The sequence below is a fragment of the Apium graveolens genome, chromosome 8 (assembly GCF_009905375.1).
Source record: "Apium graveolens cultivar Ventura chromosome 8, ASM990537v1, whole genome shotgun sequence".
NCBI lineage: Eukaryota > Viridiplantae > Streptophyta > Magnoliopsida > Apiales > Apiaceae > Apium > Apium graveolens.
This window is the reverse complement of record NC_133654.1, coordinates 4,054,988-4,079,439: the sequence shown is the minus strand read 5'-3', so window position 1 is coordinate 4,079,439 and position 24,452 is coordinate 4,054,988. Positions and strand designations below refer to the sequence as shown.

Below are 24,452 nucleotides of genomic sequence, written 5' to 3'. Positions count from 1 at the left end.
GAAATTCTTAAAAGTATTATATCTTGAGTTTTGCACATTTTTTATGAATGATATTACATTCAAATGAAAGGTTCTGAGTTCTACTATTTTAGATAATATTGTTAGATTTTTAAAATTTTATCAACTATTTGTTTTTAATTTTTTGATTGTTTTATTTTATTTAAATAAAAATAAATAGTAGATAAATTATTAAAAATTTAAAAATATTATCTTAAATAGTAGAACTCATAATCTTTCATTTGGATGTAATATCATTCATAAAAAATGTGCGAAACTCAATATATAACATTTTTAAGAATTTCGACTAATGATAGAGTGATATTTTTGATATAAATTTTTAAATAAGTGACTCATTTGAGTCAGTTTTGTAATCAGTGAGCTAGTTAGCTCATTTGTGCGATGTTGTTTATGTTCTTTTCCAGTTAAGAAGAAACCAGTTGGTAGCGAGGATCCCCAATCCAGTGCGAGAGCTAGGGGTCCAGGTTGATCGAGTTAAGCTAGCTGATGGCTTTTGTGATAGATTTGGACGCAGTAAACGACCTATTTAATATTTAACCCATTCTCCAATATTTTATAAAACTTTACTCGAAAATATTATCTTTAAACTATAAAAAAGAATAAAATGTCACAATCAGGCTGAAACAGCATAGAAGCCAGAAGGTATACAAATGGACCTCTATGTGAAACAACCTTTGCTATTATAAATCTATAAAATCAACACAACTAACTAGCCAGTGTTCCATATTCTTATTCTTCATCCTTTCATTCAACAACCACTCACTGAATCAATCAATATATACTCAAACAAATAAATCCACTCTCCAGTTGTCTCAAAAGCCATGGCATTTTCTTATCTCATCCGTTCACTTGATTCTAGTCGGAGAAGCAACTGCAGAGCAGCTAGAATCTCGAAAAGGTGTGTGACAATAGTGAAGCAACGGAAGACCAAGATTTATATTCTTAGACGTTGCGTTACTATGCTGCTATGTTGGAATGACCGTGATTGATCGGATGATCGGTGATTTAGATTTTTTTTGAAAAATGTTCGTCGAAGATGATGAAATTTTTTTATAGTCGACGGTCGTCGTGAAAAAGAAGTGTATATAGTAGTAATGGAAGTTTGTGTGCATCTGCATGCCCATATCATATACGACTTTCAAATTACATATGTCTGAATATGATCGATTTGATTTGATTCGGTCTATATGAAACATGATAGGGCTTAGGATCACCGTTCCTCAAGGGTTTGTTCAACTGAGGAAACAAGAAAATAGGTGTAATTCACACCAGACGTATCGCGGCTATGTATGTTATAACATACGTTTGTCATAAACCGGAATGCGGAGTGTTCTCCGACTCAGTTTAGAACATAGTATTCAAGGGATGTTGTAAACTAATGAATGTTGTCAGATGTATCAGAATTTCCCATTTGTATTACGAGAATTGCAACAGATTTTTACGGCTGGGTGAACATTGACTTTCTACAGAATCTACGACCTCATTTTCCCTTAACATTCTACAAATTTTTATACTCACTCCGTTCCAATTTATCTGTCTTGTTTGATTTTTGATGGTCAAATTGACTGAACTTTGACCGTAAATAAAAACTTATTCTTTCATTATTTTGAAAAACTGAAAAATACATATTAAAGTACAATAAACAACCTTTCTAATGATATATCTTTTATAAATATTTTCGATAGCCGACTTGTTTGCCAATAAGTACGTTGCAATAGCCGTACAGTAGTTGAACGGGTTCGAGTCCATCCATTTATTTAATTTAAATATTTGTTGTTAGTATTGGTTTTGGTTGTACTTGTCGTTGTCGGTCGTAACGAAATGTAGCATACGATTGAGGTGAACAGTTAAAGAGTATAAGATCATGTTCGAATATTTCTCTATCACTTTAAAATTTTAGTACGACTGGTTACATAACGGTATTAATATTTAAATATTTAAATTAACCCATAATTGATGTTACATTTATATTTAATCAACATTTTTTACAGGATTTATTCAACTAAGTCAGGAAAGACCGTCTTACAATAATATCTTGCCAACTACAAAAATGGATCACATGTTAAAAACGATTAAAATTGTCTAGCATGATCATATTCATAGTAGCCCATTTAGGAATTTTTCATCCATGATTACGAGTTAATGACTTTAATATCAAAATTTAATACTCGATCTCTGATTAAATAATGTATATTAGCCTTTCTTTCTTCTTCTTTTCAATTATTCAATAATTGTGACTTTGATTTTATGACTTCTTAATTCTTAATTCATAAACAAAATCAGGTGGATGCTACTCATTTAATTTGTCGTACATGATTTTAAAATAAAGGCATTTTCAGATGCACAATGAAATTGAGAAATCAAAACGAAAATCAGAACACGTAAATGTGAACGAGTTAATTGGAACGAGAATGAAATATCAGTTTTTTCCAGTGTTGTGAAAAGCGCTTAAAGCGGACGCTTAAGCGGAATCGGAAGTAAAAGCGTTTGGATTAATGCAAAATCGGATAGTTAAGCGTTTAGTAAAATTTAAGCGGGTTTAAGCGGCTTTAAGCGGAATCAATCGGATTTTGACCCTTAAAGCGGTTTTTGCCAAATTAAATGGGGATTTAAAAATAATTAGAAAAAGAAAAAATTATTTTTTAAAAAGGTGTAACTTGATATTTTTAAATGTTACTTATATTTTTTTAGTTAATTATGACTTTGTGAAAGATCATTTTATTGGTTTATTATAATATGTGGATGTTATCTCTTTATTCAAAAAAAATTCAGTATTTTTAATATATATACATATATTTATTTATTAATAATCCGATTAATAGCCCGTTTTTAAAACCGCTTAAGCGCTAAAAGGTGACCTCACTACTTATGTCCGATTTGCGCTTTTTACCGCACTGGTTTTTTCGTATAAATGACTAATGATTTTACTATTTTGGCAAAAGATATAAAGTCATACGAGGTGCTCACAACTCACAAGGTGCTCACAAGATTCGATTTCAGAATTTGATTAATTATTGTATATTTTTTAATTAATATATTAGATTTAGTAAATTAAGGGTAAATACATATTTTTAAAAATAATAAATTGATATTTCAATTAATTATTCTGATTAATTATTCCGATTATCACTGATTATCAATATAAGAAGTATTTACTGACTAATTTTTCTCGAGAAATTATTAAAATAAATATTGAATTTTCTAAAACACATAAATCAAATCAAATCAAATAAAGAGTCTATATAACTGAAAATAAGAGTCTGTTTCCGAGAAAATTCTCGGCTTAGTGCGTAACAAATAAATTATGTGTGATATTTAAAATATTGATATTACATGAGTACATGACATTATTCACGTGAGATTTATCTCGAACTGTATAGATATGTCCAAAATAATTCACATAATATTCGTCGAAGATTATAAAATTCAGGATCCGTAAATCTAATTTGAAACTCACTTTGTCGTCCTTGTTGCACGATTGTCTAAGAGTTTGTTGTACACCGACATAATATTTCCAAAATAAACTTTCATCCCCAACCCATGTTTTTCTCCTTTATAACTTTTCAAAATAGACTAAGAGTTACTCTCATGTCCCATTCATTTCTATACACTTTCCTTTTTTGGATGTCTCATTCAATTATATACATTTCAAACTTATCAAAAATTGTAAAAATTTAATAATATAAAAATAAACTACATCCGCTACTTACTCTCACTACACTCACCTTATCAATTAAATATTGATTGGTCCCACCACTTATCCAACTTTATCTATATTCTAAAATAGATTGAGAGTTACTCCCTCCGTCCCTTAATAAGTTACGAATACTTTAATACAATGAAGTTTTTATATTTAATACTAATACAAAATTAAAGATATTAACAATCAAATATGTGTATTGATAAACGTGTTAAACACAAATAGGAAACGTTTTTAGGGACGGAGGAAGTACAATTCATGCAACTTGATAGAACATGTATAACTTTTTAATCATATACAATGAACTTGAATATAAAATTAATATACAATGAACTTGAATATAAAATTAAAGTTAGTTGATAGTAACAACCAAATACCATCATAATACTCATTTACATTAGTAACTTTTTAGATATTAAAATATATGTAAATATTTTAAAATTATATTTGTTATTTCCGGATATTTCTAATATTAAAATAATTATTAAAAAACAAAAAAAATTAGTAAAAAGACATGCCGAATCATCAAAAGATATGTCTAACTAATTAACGTCATGACAATGTCCGTGCCGCTGTGACATACACCTACTTCTCATGCATGATAATGACCTGTATTCTTGAACTTTTTCTATTCAGACTTTGATTATTCCTACGGTAAGTCGGCATATTTTTTAATGGCTATTATCGAATGTTTTTACTCATATTTGTCGTGTATGACTTTAAAGTTGAAGATTTTAAAGCACGAGCTTTTATGACTCTCTCTTTTGTAGCCCATCCATCTAGAAGACCAATAGAGCATCCATCCAAGTAGAACGTTATTTAGGAATAATATCTACAATTCGAAAAAATAAAATTTAATTTAATTTATAATTTGGACTTGTCACACCATGTCTAGTTGGTTTTGTAGAAAAAAAATCATGTTATTTACTAATAATAAATTTCAGAGCGGTAGCGTATCAGAAAGAAAAAATCTAAAAAAATATTATGAAATTATATTTTAAAAAAATATTAAAAAGCGTGCCGAAAAATAATGTATAGAATTAAATGAGACAGAGGGAGTATCTTACAAAATGTGTTTACCAATTACCACAGATAACGTGTAATCAATGACTTGATAATGTCGGATGATTTTTCGACAAAATTTACGTGAAGTATAAGTTTATTATATTAATTACGTACGTTGTTGTCAATTAGATAATTTTAGTGATGCTTCAAATTCGTTTTACATATTAATTTCGGATTTTAGCATTTTCCTAAATTAAGGGCCTGTTTGGTTAACAAAGAATAAGTAGTTTATGCACTTATAAACCCGTAAGTACTTATCGACCCAGCTTATAAGTTGTAAATTTAACTTATAAGCCGATAAGTTGAATGTTAGCAGTGACGCGCTTTTTCTCAACTTATTTTCATTTTCTGCTTTTTTTTATTAACTTTAGCTTTAAAAATATATGTTTGTAAATATTATTCAAATTTAAAATTCATGAATTAAGATGATTATATTTAAAAATTATTTATTTTAATTAATTTAAGTAAAAAAATATGACTTTTAAGTAAATTATCCAAACACTTATGTAATTTATAAGTATTCATCTACTTATTACTTATAAATCACTTATTCATTTTAAATTATAAATTACTTATTTTAAAATTTTCCAAACGGACACTAAATATACTCATGTATAAGAATTCGAAATCTTGACATCTGAACTAGACAAGCATTTTTTTAAAAAAGAGGAATGAAAGTTTGCTGCTTCTGATACAAACTTGTGTGAATCACGTTGTTATAGAGTGTGTAATGTTCTTTGTTTCTTTTATATTCTCTCCGTCCCACTTTATCTGTCTTGTTTGATTTTTAATGGTCAAATTGACTCAACTTTGACCATAAATAAAAATTCATTCTTTCATTATTTTAAAAAACTAAAAGATACATATGAAACTAGATTAAACATACATTCTAGTAATATAATTTTTATAAATATTTTCGATAATATAATATATAAAATTTTCAATCAAAATTGAGTCAATTTGATCGCAAAAAAAGTCAAACATGACAGATTAGATAAATTGGGACGGAGGGAGAGTGTGATGTTGGCATCAAACACTGGGCTTCAATTTAAGCACGAGGTCGGCATCTAGAAATACAAGGCCGTTGAGTCGTTAATTCTTTTTGCCATGATGGTCCATGTCTCTCCAACTAGCCATGTGCGTCTGTCCTATGATTTGAGCTCTACAACTTTCGACTTTTCCGATATCCTTCTAGCTTTAGAGCATCTTCGAGGAATAGTTATAATGATTAGCTAAAATATTATAAAATAATGGTTAACTAAAATTTGATGAACCTGTAAACTGTTGTGTTCCAATGGTGTTAGTTATAATGGAACTATATTTCAAAAACAGTATTTAATATTATTTTCAAAATCAAACGTTTGGACTACACTAATAAGCATGCCCATGAATGTCCATAATAAAACAAAAAAAATTCATGACCATGAATTTATATTCATACCCATGATTATAGTACATTAAATTCAATCTACTAGTACATTGATGCAATCTACTAAATAAATAGCGTCTAACACGTTTCACCATTTTTCACCTTTATGTCATTATTAGGGAGTTACAAAATCAATTTTATGAGTTACAAAATTAAAATAATAAAAAGTACTATAATTTTTACTATAATAAAAAGAAATTCTTTGAATTCTTTCCCTTTTTTGATTTAGCAAACTTCTTTTTGGGTTGGGTTTAAGGGTGTTGTTCAAAAAATGTCAAATCTTCAAATTCAAATGGCCCGTCATTTAACAAAGAACCTTCCATCTCCTATAACGAGAACACAAATCAAAAAGAATTGGATTTTTTTGTGCAAATTTCCAAATTTCTGAAAACCAAAACCCTAATCATTATATATTGACTGCACCAAGAACAAACGATTTTGAAAGGAAGAAATAAAGATAGAATTAATGAAATAATAACCATACCAACCGTACCTTTGAGGCAAAAGTGAAATAGCGGGTAACTGAAGCAGCGAGAAAGATTTCAGCGAGAGATGAGGTGGAGGTTTTTAGAGGACGGGATGACAATCAACAGATATAGGGGATGAGTTTGAGATTTGTATAATTTTACTTAACAGTTATACACCCTTGGAGCGCTGTATTTGTTAGAAGATAACTATAATTGCAACTGTAGTAGTGCCAACAGGAGGTTTTACCTAACAGGGGAGTAAAGCTGGATAACTATAATCGAAGTGGCATGAGATTAGAATGAGTAATCGGGTGAAGGAATTATAAGGTTGAGGTATCATTCTTGATATCACGTATTATGTTAAGTGGTGAAATGAATATTTTTAATTAAAATATTAATAACTTATTAAGTTTTATTAATTTTAAAAAATAATATAATTTTAATTTTATATTATTTTGATTTATCAATTTAATTTTTTTATTAAATATTTACATAGAATTATATATAAAATGTAAATTATATTTGATTTCTCATACACATGTTTCATACCCACCACCTCTCCATTACGGTATCAAAAAATCATAACTTGGGGGTTTAAGATATGGGTTTGGAGGATTGAATTTCAGACCAAACATCATATATGAGTTTGGAATGATCAAAACTCATACCTGAAAAACCTCAACCATAAGACCCTTATCATTAGTTTTAACTTTTAACATCTTATCATTTTTAAATTATTATCACTTAAAAATTTGGTTAAATTTTTATTTCTCAATACATGCAAAAATTAAATTTTTTTTCAGTACAAAATAAATTAAATAATACTACATGTTGCAAAAAATAAATGTCTCATAAAATATTAAAATTAATTATTGCAACAAAAAATAAAAACAAATATCTTAATACTATTCAGAAGTTTTTTTTTTGAAATGCAATCAGAAGTTATATACTACTCCCTCCGTTTCAAAATAACTGTCCACTTTTGGAAAAAAATTTGTTTCAAAATATTTGTCCACTTACACTTTCAATGTCACTCTTAAAATCATAAAATTTAGTTTATATTTTCAATATGAATTTTACACCACACACAATTATTGTATCCCTAGTTTATATTTCCAAGACTAACTCTCTGCCAAAAACAATAGTGTAGTTAATGTAGTCAACACAATAAATATGATAACTAATATAGGTTTTTCAAGAATGTTAGAATTTCTTAATATACGTAATTTTTTTAAAAGTGGACAGTTATATTAAAACGGAGGGAGTAGTAAAAAAGAGCGGAATATTCGTGACATAATAACGGCCCAGTTAGGCAACGAGCTATTAAATTGGGCTTTTCTCACAGCCCAAAGTCTTAACCCGTAAATTCATCAAATATATTCTTTAGGCCCAAAACCCTAATTGAATTCATTAATACTTAAACCCTAATTACCCAAATTCAAATTTAAATTCAAATTCTTAAGCTTCTTGAAGATTTATTACAAAGGGGTTCTTTTATAGTGAGCCTTTTTATTCTTTTTTTGTATTATTCTGTTTTTAATTTATTAAATTTGTGTTTTTTCTATTATGTATTGTGATGTTCTTGAAACAATAATGATTTGGGCATATACAAATAATGTATCTTTTTTACAATTAGTTCATAGAATGTGATGTAGTTTATTCATATAATTAGTGGGGTTTGCTTGAAATTCACATATTGTTAGGCAAATTAGAGGCCCTTGTAATTTGTTTGTATATGCTGATTCTGATGTAACTTTGTAAAGTAGCTTATTGTTTTTGGGTTTCGTAGGATTAATGAAGATGAATTTGGACTAAATTGGGAATTTTTAATTGTTGTGGAATTCTTTGAATTTACGAATGTGGTTTTATTGGATGGAATAGAATGAGAAAACTGTATATCAGACGTTGAAGAATTAGGCCACAGTCGAAGCTATGATGATGTGAATTTCATATGATAAGATTTGTGCAATATAGGAGTGGACTGATGGAATGAGCATAAGGTAGAAATAACGAGATAGAATAAGAACTAGTTAAAGTTTGTTAATTGGAAAGAAAAAGTTAGTATTATGATTCATGCATGCATGTCCAATTGCTATTTTTTTTTCTCAATTTAAGCCTTTTGCTTATTATTCATTGACATGGTAATTGCACTTTGTTTATCATTTTAGGTTTTGTTATATGTTGGTTGTGAGGACTGAGGTCTAGAAAGGAAAGTGTCGTCAACTCATATTTTTGTTACTTTATTAATAAAATCATTGAATACAGAGTATGCAACTTTACCTTTATTTATATAGTTGTTTCGGTTATCCTTTAGGACAGTGACAGTTTAAGTTTGATACTGAGAATGTTGGATGAGAGCAAGCTTGACATGGAGTTGAAATTGTTTGCAATTCGTGTCCCTCGGGAGCAGTGCAAGGCTGTAGGAAAATTGCTAAATGGGTATGTATTTCATATTCGGTGGCCTATAAGGTTTAGCTAAATTATGTTTCATATAATATTCTTTGTGTTGACCTAGCATTCCACATTTAATCATACATTTTAAGTTGGAATTTTCGATATGTTCAAGTTATAATATCGTTTGTAAGTTCTGTCTAATTAAATACCTTATACATATGCGGATCTTCACAATTTAAGGGGTTATGATACGGGTCAGGGAATTGAAGAATTAATTTGTATCTATGTATTTCATTGGAACATAGCTCTTTGTTACTAATTACAATTGTTAACTATGTTAAATAAATAGGTTATTATAAATGGAATATTCTAATTTATGGTGGTAGAATAGTAAGAAAGATTTTTTCCGTCAATTTACTAGTTTCCTGTACTTGGTGTTTTATTATAAGTCCCACATGCTATATATAAGAAGAGATGTGAACTTTGATCACCTTCAGACTGTGATTATTGAAATTGTAATTGTTCTCTTGTTATGGGTTGTGATCCAAACAAATTCCTCTATCCTGCGGTCGGAAATGATAGGGGTAGTTGCTTTTCGCGGGTTGAGTCACCTTAGGGCTACTGAATTGTCAGAGGATTATCTACCCGAACTGATTGCTATTTTGAATTTTCCAATTCTTGTCCTAATTGAGATTTCAATTTTGGAGTTCAGGCAGTGTTTGTGGTCGGATACGGGTTACTTTATGTTACAAAATTTACTTAATTCTGACAGAAATTAATATGCAAGCTTTAAGGAATATAATTTTACAGCAGAGTCATTTTAGATCATATTTTGGTTAGTCGAATTGTTTCTGTCTGTCTCTGTAAAGTGTGTCATTTGTTGTGTCAATGTTGTCATTCCTTGATTCTGTTGAATATTCTATACCTTCAGTTTATGCTGAGAATAATAATAAACAAGGAATTTTTGTAGGATTATATTTGTTATTGAGTTTGACTTTGTTTAGATGTGTACCTAGTGTTAAAACATAGTACTAGTTTGCATGCATATGCAACTGTTATTTAGAGATCAAAACACAAGTTTTTTCCACATGAACCAAAGCTTTCTATATTTGCGGTTAAGGTTTACCGTTATGTGTGCATGACATTCTATATCTGTCATTCCACTTTTAGGTACTTGCTTGACAGACCTCGAATCAACTCCATCATCAAAGATCCAACAAATGAGAAATGCCGTTATGTTATACTCTCAGAGAAGTTTCAGAATCCTGGTATTTCAGCATGAACCATTCTTTAGAGGTTTATTTCACTTGGTCTGTTTTATTCATTTGCATTTATTTCTTAAGAATCATGATAGCGAACACTGCTACACTGGGGAGCAATGCTAGTAATATAATATCTCTTGTTAGGTACTGTAAGATTCTTGAAATGTCATCTATTTCTTGTATTCATCATAACAGCCATACTTTTAGTTTTCCCGTTTTAAGCTTGCATCTCTCTCTCTCTCTCTCCCCCTCTCTCTTTCCCTCTCTCTCTCTCCCTCTCTCTGTCTCTCGATGTGCTACCATTTATATAATTTCTTCAGCTTTCCTACTTGTATTGCTGGTTCCAGATTCCCTGTTCTTGTCATTTGATCAAAAGGGGTAAAATAAAATAAAATTAAGTTTAATAACAAAATCACGAATATTTTTTTTAACAAAACGTGTATCTTTTAACAGATTAATTAATAATTACTTTAATTAATTACTAGTTTGACGTTTGCTTGCTCCGAACTTCAAAGTGTACTTACAGTCCATCTTCTAAGAAAGAAAGAAATATGTTAGTGTACCTATTGTGGTTAAATATACCCTATGTTTCTTCTTTTCTTTACTTTAACTTTTCTTGTTTTACTTAAACCTAAAACATTCTTTTGGGAGGTCTGAGGGAGTATTAGGTATGTAAACAGTAGGACTTATCACACGACACATGCACAATATCGACTATATGAACTTTCATTGGACTCCCTCCCTCTCTCCCTCTCTCTCTCTCTCCCTCTCTGTCTCTCGATGTGCTACCATTTCTATAATTTCTTCAGCTTTCCTACTTGTATTGCTGGTTCCAGATTCCCTGTTCTTGTCATTTGTACGTTTGCTTGCTCCGAACTTCAAATTGTACTTACAGTCCATCTTCTAAGAAAGAAAGAAATGTCTTTTTGTGAGTAACCAGCGTGAACTCATAATAATGTCTTTGTTTATCTTATGCATAACAGAATTATCTGATATTCCAAGTGAAAAAATTGATGAACTGAAGAAGCTTTTTAAAGTGGAAGTGGTCCCTTATTCGATGACCCTCGGATATTCCTACTGGAGTGCAGGTGAGTGATATTAATTCAAAGTGCACTTCAAAATGATATGTTAGTTTCTTTAAGGAACATGATTGATGGATTATTAGTACTTTTCTGTAAATTTAAATCTGTATATTCATAATAATTTTCGTTGGATTACTGTCATATACTATATTTTTTTATGGGCTAAAAACAGCATTTCCTCTCCCTTGTTATGGCTAGGGATAGGCTGCATAGGCTGGTCGAATACAGTTTACGCTTTTCTTCTTTAAAGTTGCTAGGAACTTGTAGGACGTTACAAATTCTATTCTAGCTTAACTTAAAAGCTTCAGTTAAAACTTTTAGTTGTTCTATGTTATCATTTTCCTTTTTTTTTTAAGTCTTACCTTTCGACCTAAAATTGTTAAAGAAAGCTTTGTTGATTTGTGTCGAGTATCTTCACGTTCGGAACCCACAAACCATTCCGACCGGTGGTCAGAATTTCTTCGAATATGTACTTGAATTCATTCGAGATGTGAGGTTGAACCTCCTCCTGCCATTATGTGTTTTACTTGGTCAAGATCAAGACTAATCCATTAAAAAGCTAGAGCTTCAATGAGAGGTCTCTTTCCAGCACCCTAGTAGATGTTAATATAAACAGTACAGTCTCTGATTCGAAAGCAGCACATGCAATAAGACAGATATATATATTTATTGCTGTTTTGACTCGCACGTCAGAATAAAATGTATGAACTGTGTGATCAATGAATATGGTTGTTTCCTTCCATCATGTAAAGCATGTATACTTTGCCTTAAATATTTTGTTGCTTTTTATTGCATTAGTAAACGGAACTCCACCCCTCAACTACTTTCACTCTTGTTAAACCTTATATTCTTGCAACAATCGTGTACACTGTTTTACACTTTTACTACTACATTGATTATGTAAATCAGTTCAGCTGATGGATTAGCCAATTTGACCTGTTCCTGACTGCTTTAATGGTTGATACTGCACAATAGATCACGTGTTGAAGCATATTCTTCCTCCCGGGTTAACAGCACAGACATCATTCGAAACGATAGTTAAGTATTACTAGTATATTTGCATTATTTAGTTTTTTTGCTTTACCCGGTTGTATACCTCCTGATAAAGTTTATTGACAAAGGTTTTCATATATCTTTGCTAGAGCCTTTATTTCTATCTTACGATTAATTAAACTAATATGCAGTATTTTTGCAGGTCATATTGCCCATTTGAACATAAGCGAGGAACTACTCCCTTACAAGGATGTTATTGCGAAGGTTATATATGATGTGAGTTTCACTAGTCATGTCCTTTACTGTTACTCTAGAAAATGCCTGAATCTTTCACTAGTCTAAATGAATCGTCAATGTATATCTTCCTTATTTGTTCTTAAGTATTAATCTATGACCATCTATTGTAAGAAGGTTGTTGAAACTCCAAATTGAAGAGCTTGACTTCATTTGTGAAACGCCTTATAGTTTAATAGTTATGTTTCTTTCTTTTTAAACGGGAGATTATGTTAGCGGTTCCTGACTAAGAACTACATATCACAAACTAGAAATAACTAATAAGTACCTAGAAAAGGACATTTAATTATAGGTTGTGTGCAACATGCTTGCATGTCTATCAGTTAAATGGTGTCATGTTTTAGAAAATACTGCTTATGGACATCCCTCGCTTGCATCGTTTTATATTTTGTTTCTTTTCTATCCTCAGAAAAATTATCCCACAATCCAGACGGTTGTTAATAAAGTTGGAAGTATTACCAATGAGTTCCGTGTACCAAAGTTTGAAGTGCTAGCTGGGAAAACCGACATGATTGCGGAAGTAAAGCAGTGTGGAGCAACGTTCAAGCTTGATTATGGATCAGTCTATTGGAATTCAAGGTTGGACCGTGAACATGGAAGGTTAATTTCACTATTTAAATCTGGGGAAACCATATGTGACATGTTCGCTGGTATTGGTCCATTTGCTATTCCAGCTGCGAAGAAAGGCTGCCTGGTTTATGCAAATGATTTGAATCCGGATAGTGTTAATTATTTGAGGATCAATGCCAAAATCAACAAGGTCGAGGACTGCGTTCATACCTACAACATGGATGCTAGGAAATTCATTGCACAACTGATGTCAGTTCCTCCTTGCGAGACAGAATATGTTGCTCCTTTACTTGGGTCACCCAACGAACTTGGAGAAGTACCAAAAAATGATGACCCTAGGGAAACAAATGGTACATCTGCCACTCTACCTAATAGAGTTATGTACATGAAAAGGGTCATCGAAATTATATTTTTATGTTGTGCAGGTGCCATGGAAGAAGTTTCATGCAATAAGTTAATTTCTTTGGACACTGACAAAGTTTTAGGTGAGGGTGAAGATGCAAGTGTGACTTCCCTTAAACGACGATGTTCAGATGTTTCTGAAGAAGGTACCATTGGAATTTCAGGGAGATTAAAATTGATAACTAATGTGCTTGTAATCAGCAAACTTGTACTTAATGTTGTGTAGTTTATTGAAGTTAGATGCATGCTCTAAGTACTGCTTTTCCAATTTCTATTGCAGAAGCCTCAAGTGCTGATTGTGTTAGTGTTTGTGCAGCTTCGAAGGTAAGCAAGGGAAAAAGTAAGTGCATAAAATCTTCTGTATCGGTTGATACTAGACCTTGGGAGCATGTTGATCATGTGATAATGAATCTTCCAGCTTCCGCCCTTCAATTTATTGGTATGTTTAGGTCCTTGCATCTATCTCTTTCTAACCCTTATTATATGCATGAACTTGCAGATTTGCGCCAACTTGTTGATCTAGACATCAGTTTCTCTATATAAGCTCATGCCACCTGTTTCCCAATGTGGAGTTTAAAGATTTATGTGTACATCTAACTGAACCTTGCATTGTGTAGTTCAGCCATGCTATGCCCATATCGTCAATCATTTACTTTTTAACTTTATTTGGAGCTATGACTATGCCGATACAAACCGCATTATCTTCTGTTCTTTGTGTTGAATGATTTCGTTTATACTTTTCAATTCCAAGTAAAGTTGCATTTGCGGATTTTTTCATGTTTACCCCTACTAAAATGAGATTCTATTATAATTGACTGGCTAACTGATGTCATCATGTCAGTGTAATATTTGATAATGTCATATTATGAAGCGTTAGTTCAAAATTCAGATTCTCCTTTTGCAGATGTTATTCTCAGAATATCTGAACAAAATGCATTTTCGTCTGATGTTTTTCTTAAGCCTCGTTTCTTTCGTCATATCTATAGTTACGTTAGGAACTAGAACTTTCCTAAAATCAAGTTACATTGTATAAAATTCTGGCATAGATGTTAAATATGCTACTATGTTTTTCTGTATCTAATTTCTTTTTCTTTTTTTGCTAAATATGTATCTAATTTCTTATGTGTTTTCACTCGTGGTTTTGGCTCAGGCGGTTCAATTTCCTTTCCCTGATGTTCTTTTTTTGTGTGCCAGAGCAATATGAAAACTTGACTGTCTTTTGCAGATTCATTCAGAGGCCTTATTCGGAGAAGATACTGGAAGGGGTCACTACCTTGGATTCATTGCTATTGCTTCATGAGGTCAAGTGAAACAAGAGAATCAGTTATATCTGTAAGTTCCTGTAGCATGGTTGTTTCCACAAACTCTTACTTGGTGTTTGCTTGCACTCCATGATACAATAGTCTATATACGATACACATAATTTCAGATTGATTATTATTGTGTTTAATTTACTCAAATTTCTCCTCTTATCTTTGTATCTGTACCTGTTGGCTTTTGACAGGAAGTAGAGTCCGCTTTAAAGGCTCGTATACAAGATCCAGTATTTCATAGGGTTAGACTTGTTGCTCCGTACAAGGTCCGAAGTAATACCAGAGTTAGATTTTAAATACGATATAATTCCACAGTTCACTGTATAACTAATATTTCGGTTATGCAGGCTATGTTTTGTTTAAGTTTCAAGCTGCCAGAAGAAGCATGCATCAGGGAAGATGACTTCGAGACTCCAACAGTGAGTTATTCAACGGATAAATAGGTATAAGCACTTTAAGACCTGTTCACAGAACCATGGATCCAGTGATCTAACACTCCTGTTCCATAGTTATCTTCCTCTTAACTTGAAGAGGCAACAAAAAAAAAACTACACAAACTTTGTAATTTGTATCAATTACCGAGAAACAATTATTCCAGTATGTTAAATTTTAGTTTCGTGTTGTGTCATTTTTGTCGACACGGTCATGCCATGTATAAATTCTAAACATGATTACCTACTGTGGAGACTCTTGTGGTGTGAAATTAGGAAATTAAGGAATGTAATTAAAGTAAAGTGAATTTGACAAGGTTGTTTTAACTTGTCTAATCTGGTCAAGTTCTTGGTTGTTAGAGATGGTAGTGGCATTTGTTAAAGGACCATGAAGGAAAGAGTGCGTATTACTGCAGATTTGTTATATATTTCAATGGAGTAATTAGAGGTCTCTTTCAGACAAGAGGCGAACATATAAAATGGTTCAAGTGGTTAAGGGCTTATCTCTTGTTGTCCCAGGTTCTGGGTTCGATTCTCGTTCACCCCCGAGATTTATTAGAACAGATACTCAATTGTAAGGCATATAAGCCAAATTAGTCAAAAATTGGTTTCTAGAATCAAATATTAATATTTTACATAAAAATAATTAGATTGAAAATGACATAGCTTTTCTATTAAACATATCTGCATGTGTTTATTTTGAAAATTGCATATAATATCTATGTAAAAATAGAAACCTGAGACGGTAAGAGATATACTTTTACTATTTGAGCTATCTTAAAACCAACAGAAACTCTGAGATGACAACTTTTATCATTTGAGCTATATCATAATGCTCAATAAATAACAAATAATATTTAATTTTAGTAAAACCAATATAATTTTCTCCTTTTAAATGAGAGTTGATATATTACTGCATGCATGATAACCACAGCAATGACATAAGATATGAAATTAGTGGATCATAAATTGCATTAAGATGATGGCATTGTCTTAAATAATTGAAGTTAACAATCCACTAATTGTCGCATTAGAAATGGCCGCCGGTCAGGTTAAGTGCATCCCAGGTAGGCTCCATATTTGCTTAAAGTTTAGGGTTGCTTTTAATACATCAATTCTCTGTATATAAAGACAAGGTTCAATCTGACATTCTATATACTCAAAAAACACAAAGATATAATTACAAATAATGGATCAATTAGATGGTTTATTTGGCAAACATACCGAAGTCGCTAGGATCATCATTGAAGCAGCAAGACAACAATTTCCACAATCTTCCTTCCAAGCTTTTCTTAGGCAATGTGATACACATTTGAACACCGCCTTACATGTAGCAGTCAAAAAACGAAACTTAACAGTTGTTAAGCTACTAGTAGAGGCCGACCCTACTTATACACACATATACGAGACAAGAATGGTAAGACTCCAATCTACATAGCTGCTGAAGATAAGAGGTACGATATAGTGAAGGAGATCTGTACAAATTGCAAAGCACCGTCTCTGGACGGTCCAGGTGGTAGTACTGCTTTGCATGCTGTAATTAAGCATCGCAAACATGACATTGAAGTGGTTGAGGTCCTTATTGATGTAGCTAAACATTTTCCTGCTTCAGATAGTGATAATACTGATGGTAAAGGTAAACCAGTTAGTTCTTTTGAAGCTTTCCTTAGGCGAGTTGATGAAGATTTGGACTCTGCCTTGCACATAGCAATCATGCATGGTAGCTTGGGTACGGCTGAACTAATAGTAAAGGCTGATCCAAGTTATCCTGGGATTCAAAACAACAAAGGTAAAACACCATTCTACATAGCCGTGGAAAGAAGGTACGCTGATTTAGTGAAGATGATGTGTAAAACTTGCAAAGCTGATCAATTTAACTTGGATGGTCCTGGTGGTAGTCTTACTGCTTTTCATGCTGTTATCAAAAATCTTAAAGGTATGTGGTATAATCTACATAGTTCGTGTTGCTAAACAAGATATAATCCAAGATTTTAATTAATTTGCTAAATGTTTTGAATTTAATGATTTAACATGTAGAATAAATAATTGAATTAATGTTCATTTTTCTTTTTATCTAGAGATAAATTAGTTACCTTTTATCTGTATAGGGACATAGACATAAATTTATGAAAGAAAAATTGAAAACAGAAGATCCAAGTAGGAATCAGAACACAGAATCAGCTATTTGCATTTGTAATATTTTCATTGTCCTTGCAGCCAAGAACGAAGTTCGAGATATGATTCTAAGGATAATTCATTTATATAAGACTGCAGCCGCCCGGCTCGAACTCGTTTAAGTGGGCTCGACTCGGCTCCTTTAGTTAAACGAGCCGAGTTCGGGCAGAGGTTCCGACTCGTTTAATTTTACGAGTCGAGCCGGCTCGAGTAATTAAACGAGCCGAGTTCGGGTAAAGGTTTAGGCTCAATTAAGTGTAAAATTAAACGAGCCGGCTCGCCCGACTCGTTAAAACCGGCTCGTTTAGCTAAACGAGGTGGCTCGACTCGACTCGTGAAATTAAACGAGTCGAGTTCGGGCAGAGGTTTAGGCTTGTTTAACTAAACGAGCTGGCTCGACTCGACTCGATTAATCTCGGCTCGAATTACGCCCGGCTCGAAACTCGGCCCGAATTACAGCCCTAACTGCACTTAAATTAGAGAACAAGGGTGCTAACAAATACAGACTGTATAGATGTTTTGCTAATACATTATTCTTCCAAACTGACAAGGACAGGCAAACTGTGTTACAACTGGCTGTAGAGAGAAATTACTTGGAAGTGGTTAAATTAATATTAGACATACAAAATCCAGCCTACAAAGATTATTGGATTGGCGATGATTTTATTAGCCTAATGCCTTTAATTTACAAAGCCAAGGATAAGAAGTACAAGAAAATGGTCAAAGTACTCACAGAGGTGTATGAAGCTGGAGTCGAAACATGTACAACTGTAAGTCTCAGAAATCAAGCCAGCCTGATATCAGCTATTGTAACGCGCCAAACAAGTACAATTCACGTTTTTAATTAGATTAAGTTAGATAGTAAATTATACTCTTTTAGATGTTAAATAACAACTTCCTGACTAAAAGGTTCTCTCTAGAACCTCACTCTATTTATGGGATCCTAATTTATAAATATAATGGCCGTAAAATAATCTGCAGAAGAAACCTACTTTTACATATACAATAGGGTTACTAATTTTGTATATTGAGGCGGAATATTCTATAAATATTTTTACATAATTTTGTTATTTTTTATTGGCTTTTTAATGGCATTTTTTTTAAAAAAATTGTTTTTAGCTAATAAAAATTCAATGTTACTAAATATTGTTATGTGTTACTAAATATTATAATTATACATATTTATTTCTTATTTTATATTGTGTTTTCATCGTGTCAATAACACATATTACAAATTTTCATTATTACAATTATAAAGAGAATAAACATAATTTGATTAGAGCAAGTCTAACAGCCTACTTATATGACCTAACATAGATTATAAGGATTTTGATTAAAAATGGTATTCCAATAGCCTTTTACTACTTCCTTAATAACTAAGAGCATCATCTCATACCATATTAATAAGAAATCACTAACCATACCTTAATTCATTTTTATCATTAAAAAATTCATTTCACCCTCATTTTTGCCTTATTTTCTCTCTCTTCCTTCCTTTCTTGTACATCTCTTTCCGAATTTTTTATTATTATAATAATGAGAAATGGGTATAGGGATCATTGTTGGAATTAAAACACAAAATGATATCCTAAATTAATAAGATTTATTATTTTATAATATATACAAGGAACACACTAAGACATCTAATGTAATTACTGTACCTTTTTGTTTCTTTTATAGATTCTGCCTTCAATCTGTTGGATATTCATGCTGGACACCTTGTAAACTTTGTTGACAAGCTAGGGTGGACATCTCTTCACCATGCTACATATATTAATGAATTCAATTCAGTAATAATTAAACGCATAGTTCAAGAACAAAAAAGATCTGACACCAATTTGTCTACCCAGAATCAACACCATTTCAGATAGAAGCTGCAAAAGGATATGTTTCCTCGATGATACTTCTTATGCAGTTATGGCCATCTTCGTCTTATGCATATACAGCTGTTGATAAAAATGGACAAAATATATTACATTTAGCTGCATTGCAAAGCAAAAAGGAGATGATACAAGGCATATTAAAATATTGTCCAGAAGAGCATAAGAAATTTGTAAATAAGAAGGATAAAGAGGGCAATACACCTCTTCACATGCTTATGAGACGTGGTTGCTTCGTTATGGAACTTTTAAGCTACCAAGAACTTGATATATAGGTGAAAAACAACAACAAATGGACTCCTGTGGATATGTTGTATGTTGATGATGAAATCATTGAAGATCAGGTATTAAAATATCTTTTCATATTATATCAATTTGCTAAAAATATTTTCCTTAATAAAGCTTTGCTTAATTTGACCGTAAAAGGAAATATATTAAAATTTAAAGTTTTTTACTCTAAATTTGTTTATATTTAGCGTCAAAATTTAATTACAAACCTTTAATTTTATATCCTTATATATAATATGTATAAGGAAATCTTATCCCTTGATAGTCGCTATACGGTGCGAAAAAAATAAATAAGAATTATTAAATCTTAAAAATAAATAAATGAGAACCGTTAGATTTAATATATTTGAATATCATATATTTTAATGATATAAACCAAGTATGACTACGTAACCTAAAATGAATAGAAAAACTGTTAGCTCTTAAAATAAAATAAATAGATGAGAAATTGAGAAAATGCCCAAAATACCTCATTTTTGGGGTCCAAACTGCCCAAAATACATTTTCTCATGAAGTTCCGCCCAAAATACCCACTGACTACGCATGACCCACATGCGATTACTAATTTTTTAATTTTTGTAAAGCATACGCACAAAGTTCATGCGTGGTCTTTTTTTAAACAAAACTTGACAACGCATTATTCTAATACGTATAGGCCCTGTATTCCCATTTCTCAAGTGCGTATTGTTCAGAAGAATTGAAAAAAATAAAGGATACACATGAAATGCATATTCAAAATACGCATCTCTGAAATGCTTAGTCAATGGGCATTTAGGGCGGCTGTCAACACTTCTGGGCATTTTATGTTTGGGGGGGGGAGTAAGTATTTTGGTACAACACCTGAGAAAATTTGGATCTAATATAAAAGAATATTCAATATTTTAATGACTAAACCCAACTATAAGCATGTAACCTAAATTGAACACAATTTTTAATGTAAAATGCGTAGTGTTTTCCTTCCATTTATAGATAGTTTTAGTTTGATAACACTTTCAAAACATCACTAAATTAAATATTATTTCGTGAGTTTCCCGTGTGTTGTAAAATCGCCAATCTAGAACTTAAGACAGAGCCAAAACAATAAAATTGAACGATTGATATCTAAAAATTAATTTTGTTGTTTATTGTAACTTTAATTTGATTCTTTTTCTTTGACTCTTTCAAATAAATGAATTCTTTCTTCTCATTCTTCTATTTTATTTATAGAAAAACATTAAAACATTAAAACATTAAAATTAATCTAATACGAATCCAATATAATTTTAAGATTATATGAGTTTTCTCTATTCCAAACCCATAATTGGTGTTTGTTTGATATATATATATAACTAAGACGAATCATTTATAAATAAAAAAAGAGGATATTACCTTCCTTGCTTCTTTCCGGTTAACTTTAACAGAAAGAGGTGAACCAAGGAGAACAACTCTTTCAGCATGATGAGATGCAACTTGCAAGTAAATATTTATAACTGCATTAGAGCAGTTCAGACGAGCACTAACAAAAAGGAAAAAAGAGTTTCTGTCCCTGAAAATACCATCACAGTCAGCTTTAGCCAGGGTTCCAAGACACTTGAATATTACTCATGCTCCAAGTGAAAACCCTACTAGTGGCACCGGCCTGAAATATATTTGGACACCAATTATATATTAACTTTTAAACAACTAAACATGAATTCCAAGTTTATCAACAATTATGTTCCTATATTTTGATTGGCATGTTTACCTCTTTCCATGCAGTCCCTTCAGCAGAACTTCTTCAGTGAGTAACAATCCAACCTGATCAGCCCTACCCTCAAAATTGAATTTTTTAGCAAGAACTAGGAAGAAGGAAAAGATAAAGGAGAACACTGTACTTTTGGAAATACACTTATAAACTTTCCTGCAAGATTTCCTACACCTGGACAATTAAAAGTTAAAACCTAACTACTCGCTTGCAAATGTCTTGCTGATGTTATATTATCTCACTCAGCTGTTCAGAAACAAATGAGACTACTCTTTGTCCAGTAATTTACATGGTACTACATTACAAATGTATTTAATAACTGTTGCACATGAATAGACAGTGTCGATTTAAAAGTATAGAACACACTGTAATCAGTCTCCTAATTTAATATATCTCAATTTAGTGATAAAAGAAACCTGTCTACGGCAATTGCCCATTTGCTGTCAATACGATCAAGAACATTAAGTAATGCTATTGGACAGGCCAGTGCACTGACAAGAGAGTGTAATTCGTCGCTCGAGTTGGATTCAGCTTCACTTAGCTGTTCATCACTTAAAATTTCTTCTGGGATGTCTTGTATATCTTCTGCCTTGGCATATTTTTTGCAGTATTCTGAATAAGGATTATATATCTCATGTTTTAATGATGTTTACAGATATATGTATACTTGCAAGAGACTTGATTTTAATTAACTTTGCACTTTGCAGATGACAGCATATTATGCACTTCAGTTCTTCAGCTAACATTTCATTGTACACAAAGTAAAAACATACGAAGACAAAAGAATATGCAGCAAAAAGTTTCTCTCTCCCTCTTAAAGACACTTCAGAACATGATGATGTCATTATAGATCTTACTGATCCCGGTATCACAAAAATAGTATTGTATCTATATTAGAAAGAGTCACCCCCCCACATGAATTTAATTACAGAGAAACAATCCCATACGTTGATAGCTACCCGCATATGTTATAGAAGTACTCATTTGGAAAAAGAATCAATTTAAGCTTCTTTACTTGTATAGGTTACATTTAAAGAAGAAAACTTTGTGTTCCCCAGGGAGGACTTGAAATGAAGGCAGCGAGTAATCTGCAACGGTTTTCAATAGTGACCTAATTTAAAAGAGGTAACACAAACACAAATGATATAGCAGGACACAATAATACACGAAGGTACAACTAAGAGATCCACCGGGTAAGATCGTCTAAAGCAATGTCAAATGAAATCAAGTTGCATTACTCTCACATATTCCTAACATCCACTATGTAACACTATTACTATCTCAATTTGATGACACATAAAAATGGCCAAGTAAAACTATGCTTTTCGAATGCAGGCAAGGAGACAACTAAATGATATCAGTAATGATTCATACCATTTTGAGATCAAAAGATGTGCATGTTTACTTCCCTTCAAATATAAAATATGTTAAAACTTCAAAGTGGTTCCGTACCTTTAACTTTCTGTTCAAATGCAGCTCTATCACGCATCATTAGAGCTGCTGCCTCCCCATTCAGTGGGTCTGATGGATTGGGTACAGAAGTAGTTGGGGGAGGAGCACTTCAAACGCATTTACTAGATATGCAAAGCAAAGATGTCAACACTAGATGAACGACTTATACCTTGATGTAAAAATGTTTATATTTACACCAAACATAGGGCTCCATGTCTGGTTGATAACATCCAGGTGAAGTGATCCAGAACTGAAAATTAGTTGTCCACCAAAGTGAAAAATTATTAGTATAAACAAAATCAACCAAGAACCAACTAGAAGGAGAATACCGGAAAGTATTATCCTCTAGAAAAATCTATTGAACATTCTTTCCAGCAAAACTTTAAACACAATTAATAACTCTCTTTTTTTTGCTATATAAATTCTGCACAAAATTTGTTATAGAATAACCCTGGGAGACTCTCATTCCTCATCAGTTTCTTGTGCAAACAAATTTAACATTTCCCAGTTTCCTACTTCTCAAATGGATATCTTACTCGGCTAAAATTAACTAGGTTTAAAGATAGGGGTAAGGGGTCAAAGCAATCAACAAACTGCATCGGCTTTGCTCTAATGTCTACAAAACGAGAAGAAGCAACTTAATTTACTCACGCCCATGTTCATGGCTTCTCCAACAGCTTTGAATTCAAAGTCCTCGAGACTTCCTATTTTAAAAGACATTTTTGACCCTGACAGTCCCTGCTCCAGCAGCTGGGATTAATAAAAGAGTTAGCACGAGTATTTTGTTGCAAAGTTACAAGTGCATAATGTAAAATTACAGCAATTACATACATTCGAGATCGTACAATTAGAAAGAAAGTTGGAAAATCCTCAAACTAACGTTCCCAAATGTCATCCAATAAGACAGTAAATAAGATACATCATGTCTTTATGTGTTTCATTTCACGAAATATTTCTAGGGAAATTAGAAGGCGGAGACAACATCGTACTGCCAGTTACAGCAAATATCGTCTCCCCGGTTAATGCAGTTGCACCTATCATACTTCCCAGTGTGTTTCATCTTCCTTTGTAGCAGATTAAGACTAGGATTAACCACAATTGACAATACGTTATGCTATGCGTGTACAATTCCTATGCAAATATATACAACACAAACACAACTTAATTGAATTAGCACATTAACATACACAAACACAACTTAATTGAATTCAGATTACACAGTACATACAATCAGATAGTCTATACATATATGTATCCACAATAAGCATTTTAGTATCAAGTTAATCAAGCATCGAAGTCGAAACCCTAGATTAATCCCTACATACAAATATTCAAACTATGCATGTACATATCACCAAAATTACAATAACACACACCGAAACCGCTATCCCGCAACGCCAATTCACCCGCATTAACCCATTTACATTCTGGACCCGACACAAAAATTCGATACGAAATGGATACGAAAATTTATGATTTTATCATTTTTGGGTTAAATGATATAATTAATCAAA

At 31.9% G+C, this 24,452-nt stretch overlaps 2 protein-coding genes and 1 long non-coding RNA gene across 18 annotated transcripts; 2 read left to right on the top strand and 1 right to left on the bottom strand.

The window, feature by feature from the left end:
• Nucleotides 1-8,057: 8,057 nt before the first annotated feature.
• Nucleotides 8,058-15,817, top strand: LOC141678863 (tRNA (guanine(37)-N(1))-methyltransferase 2-like). Of its 6 annotated transcripts, none has more exons than XM_074485275.1 (12): nucleotides 8,058-8,178; nucleotides 8,994-9,118; nucleotides 10,244-10,341; nucleotides 11,319-11,423; nucleotides 12,393-12,455; nucleotides 12,613-12,686; nucleotides 13,114-13,624; nucleotides 13,700-13,822; nucleotides 13,957-14,115; nucleotides 14,902-15,008; nucleotides 15,181-15,255; nucleotides 15,337-15,815. In XM_074485275.1, the coding sequence occupies exons 2-12, from the start codon at nucleotides 9,024-9,026 to the stop codon at nucleotides 15,430-15,432; spliced, it is 1,506 nt and encodes a 501-aa protein (XP_074341376.1). In that variant the 5' UTR covers nucleotides 8,058-8,178; nucleotides 8,994-9,023; the 3' UTR covers nucleotides 15,433-15,815. The 6 variants fall into 6 exon arrangements, with proteins under 6 accessions (XP_074341376.1, XP_074341373.1, XP_074341374.1 ...); XM_074485272.1 differs by having other exon boundaries at nucleotides 8,070-8,178; nucleotides 8,848-9,118; XM_074485273.1 differs by lacking the exon at nucleotides 8,058-8,178 and adding an exon at nucleotides 8,216-8,679 and having other exon boundaries at nucleotides 8,848-9,118.
• Nucleotides 15,818-16,927: 1,110 nt separating this feature from the next.
• LOC141677444 (transmembrane and coiled-coil domain-containing protein STS1-like) lies at nucleotides 16,928-24,427 on the bottom strand. Of its 10 annotated transcripts, none has more exons than XM_074483381.1 (10): nucleotides 24,315-24,427; nucleotides 23,590-23,688; nucleotides 22,939-23,188; nucleotides 21,903-22,098; nucleotides 21,487-21,549; nucleotides 21,132-21,381; nucleotides 19,442-19,541; nucleotides 19,257-19,359; nucleotides 18,329-18,399; nucleotides 16,928-17,188 (listed from the first exon to the last, which is right to left on the bottom strand). In XM_074483381.1, exons 3-6 carry the CDS (start codon nucleotides 22,976-22,978, stop codon nucleotides 21,345-21,347), a joined length of 336 nt encoding a protein of 111 aa, XP_074339482.1. In that variant the 5' UTR covers nucleotides 22,979-23,188; nucleotides 23,590-23,688; nucleotides 24,315-24,427; the 3' UTR covers nucleotides 16,928-17,188; nucleotides 18,329-18,399; nucleotides 19,257-19,359; nucleotides 19,442-19,541; nucleotides 21,132-21,344. The 10 variants fall into 10 exon arrangements, with proteins under 10 accessions (XP_074339482.1, XP_074339485.1, XP_074339486.1 ...); XM_074483384.1 differs by lacking the exon at nucleotides 24,315-24,427 and having other exon boundaries at nucleotides 22,939-23,007; nucleotides 23,108-23,188; nucleotides 23,590-24,304; XM_074483385.1 differs by lacking the exon at nucleotides 24,315-24,427 and adding an exon at nucleotides 23,770-24,304.
• LOC141677446 (uncharacterized) lies at nucleotides 17,188-22,573 on the top strand. Of its 2 annotated transcripts, XR_012557423.1 has the most exons (3): nucleotides 17,188-18,420; nucleotides 19,276-19,819; nucleotides 22,194-22,573. It is a non-coding gene; the product is annotated as an uncharacterized LOC141677446 (long non-coding RNA). The 2 variants fall into 2 exon arrangements; XR_012557422.1 differs by lacking the exon at nucleotides 22,194-22,573 and having other exon boundaries at nucleotides 19,276-20,233.
• Nucleotides 24,428-24,452: the final 25 nt, after the last annotated feature.

Excerpts from the sequence above, each read along its gene's own strand:
- LOC141678863 (XM_074485275.1), top strand. The coding sequence starts at position 9,024 with ATGTTGGATGAGAGCAAGCTTGACATGGAGTTGAAATTGTTTGCAATT. Across the intron at positions 9,119-10,243 it reads GTAGGAAAATTGCTAAATGG|GTACTTGCTTGACAGACCTC; the intron begins GTATGTATTTCA and ends TTCCACTTTTAG. Across the intron at positions 12,456-12,612 it reads GACATCATTCGAAACGATAG|GTCATATTGCCCATTTGAAC; the intron begins TTAAGTATTACT and ends GTATTTTTGCAG.
- LOC141677444 (XM_074483381.1), bottom strand. The coding sequence starts at position 22,978 with ATGATGCGTGATAGAGCTGCATTTGAACAGAAAGTTAAAG. Across the intron at positions 22,099-22,938 it reads ATTTGAACAGAAAGTTAAAG|AATACTGCAAAAAATATGCC; the intron begins GTACGGAACCAC and ends ATCCTTATTCAG. Across the intron at positions 21,382-21,486 it reads AAGGGACTGCATGGAAAGAG|GCCGGTGCCACTAGTAGGGT; the intron begins GTAAACATGCCA and ends AATATATTTCAG.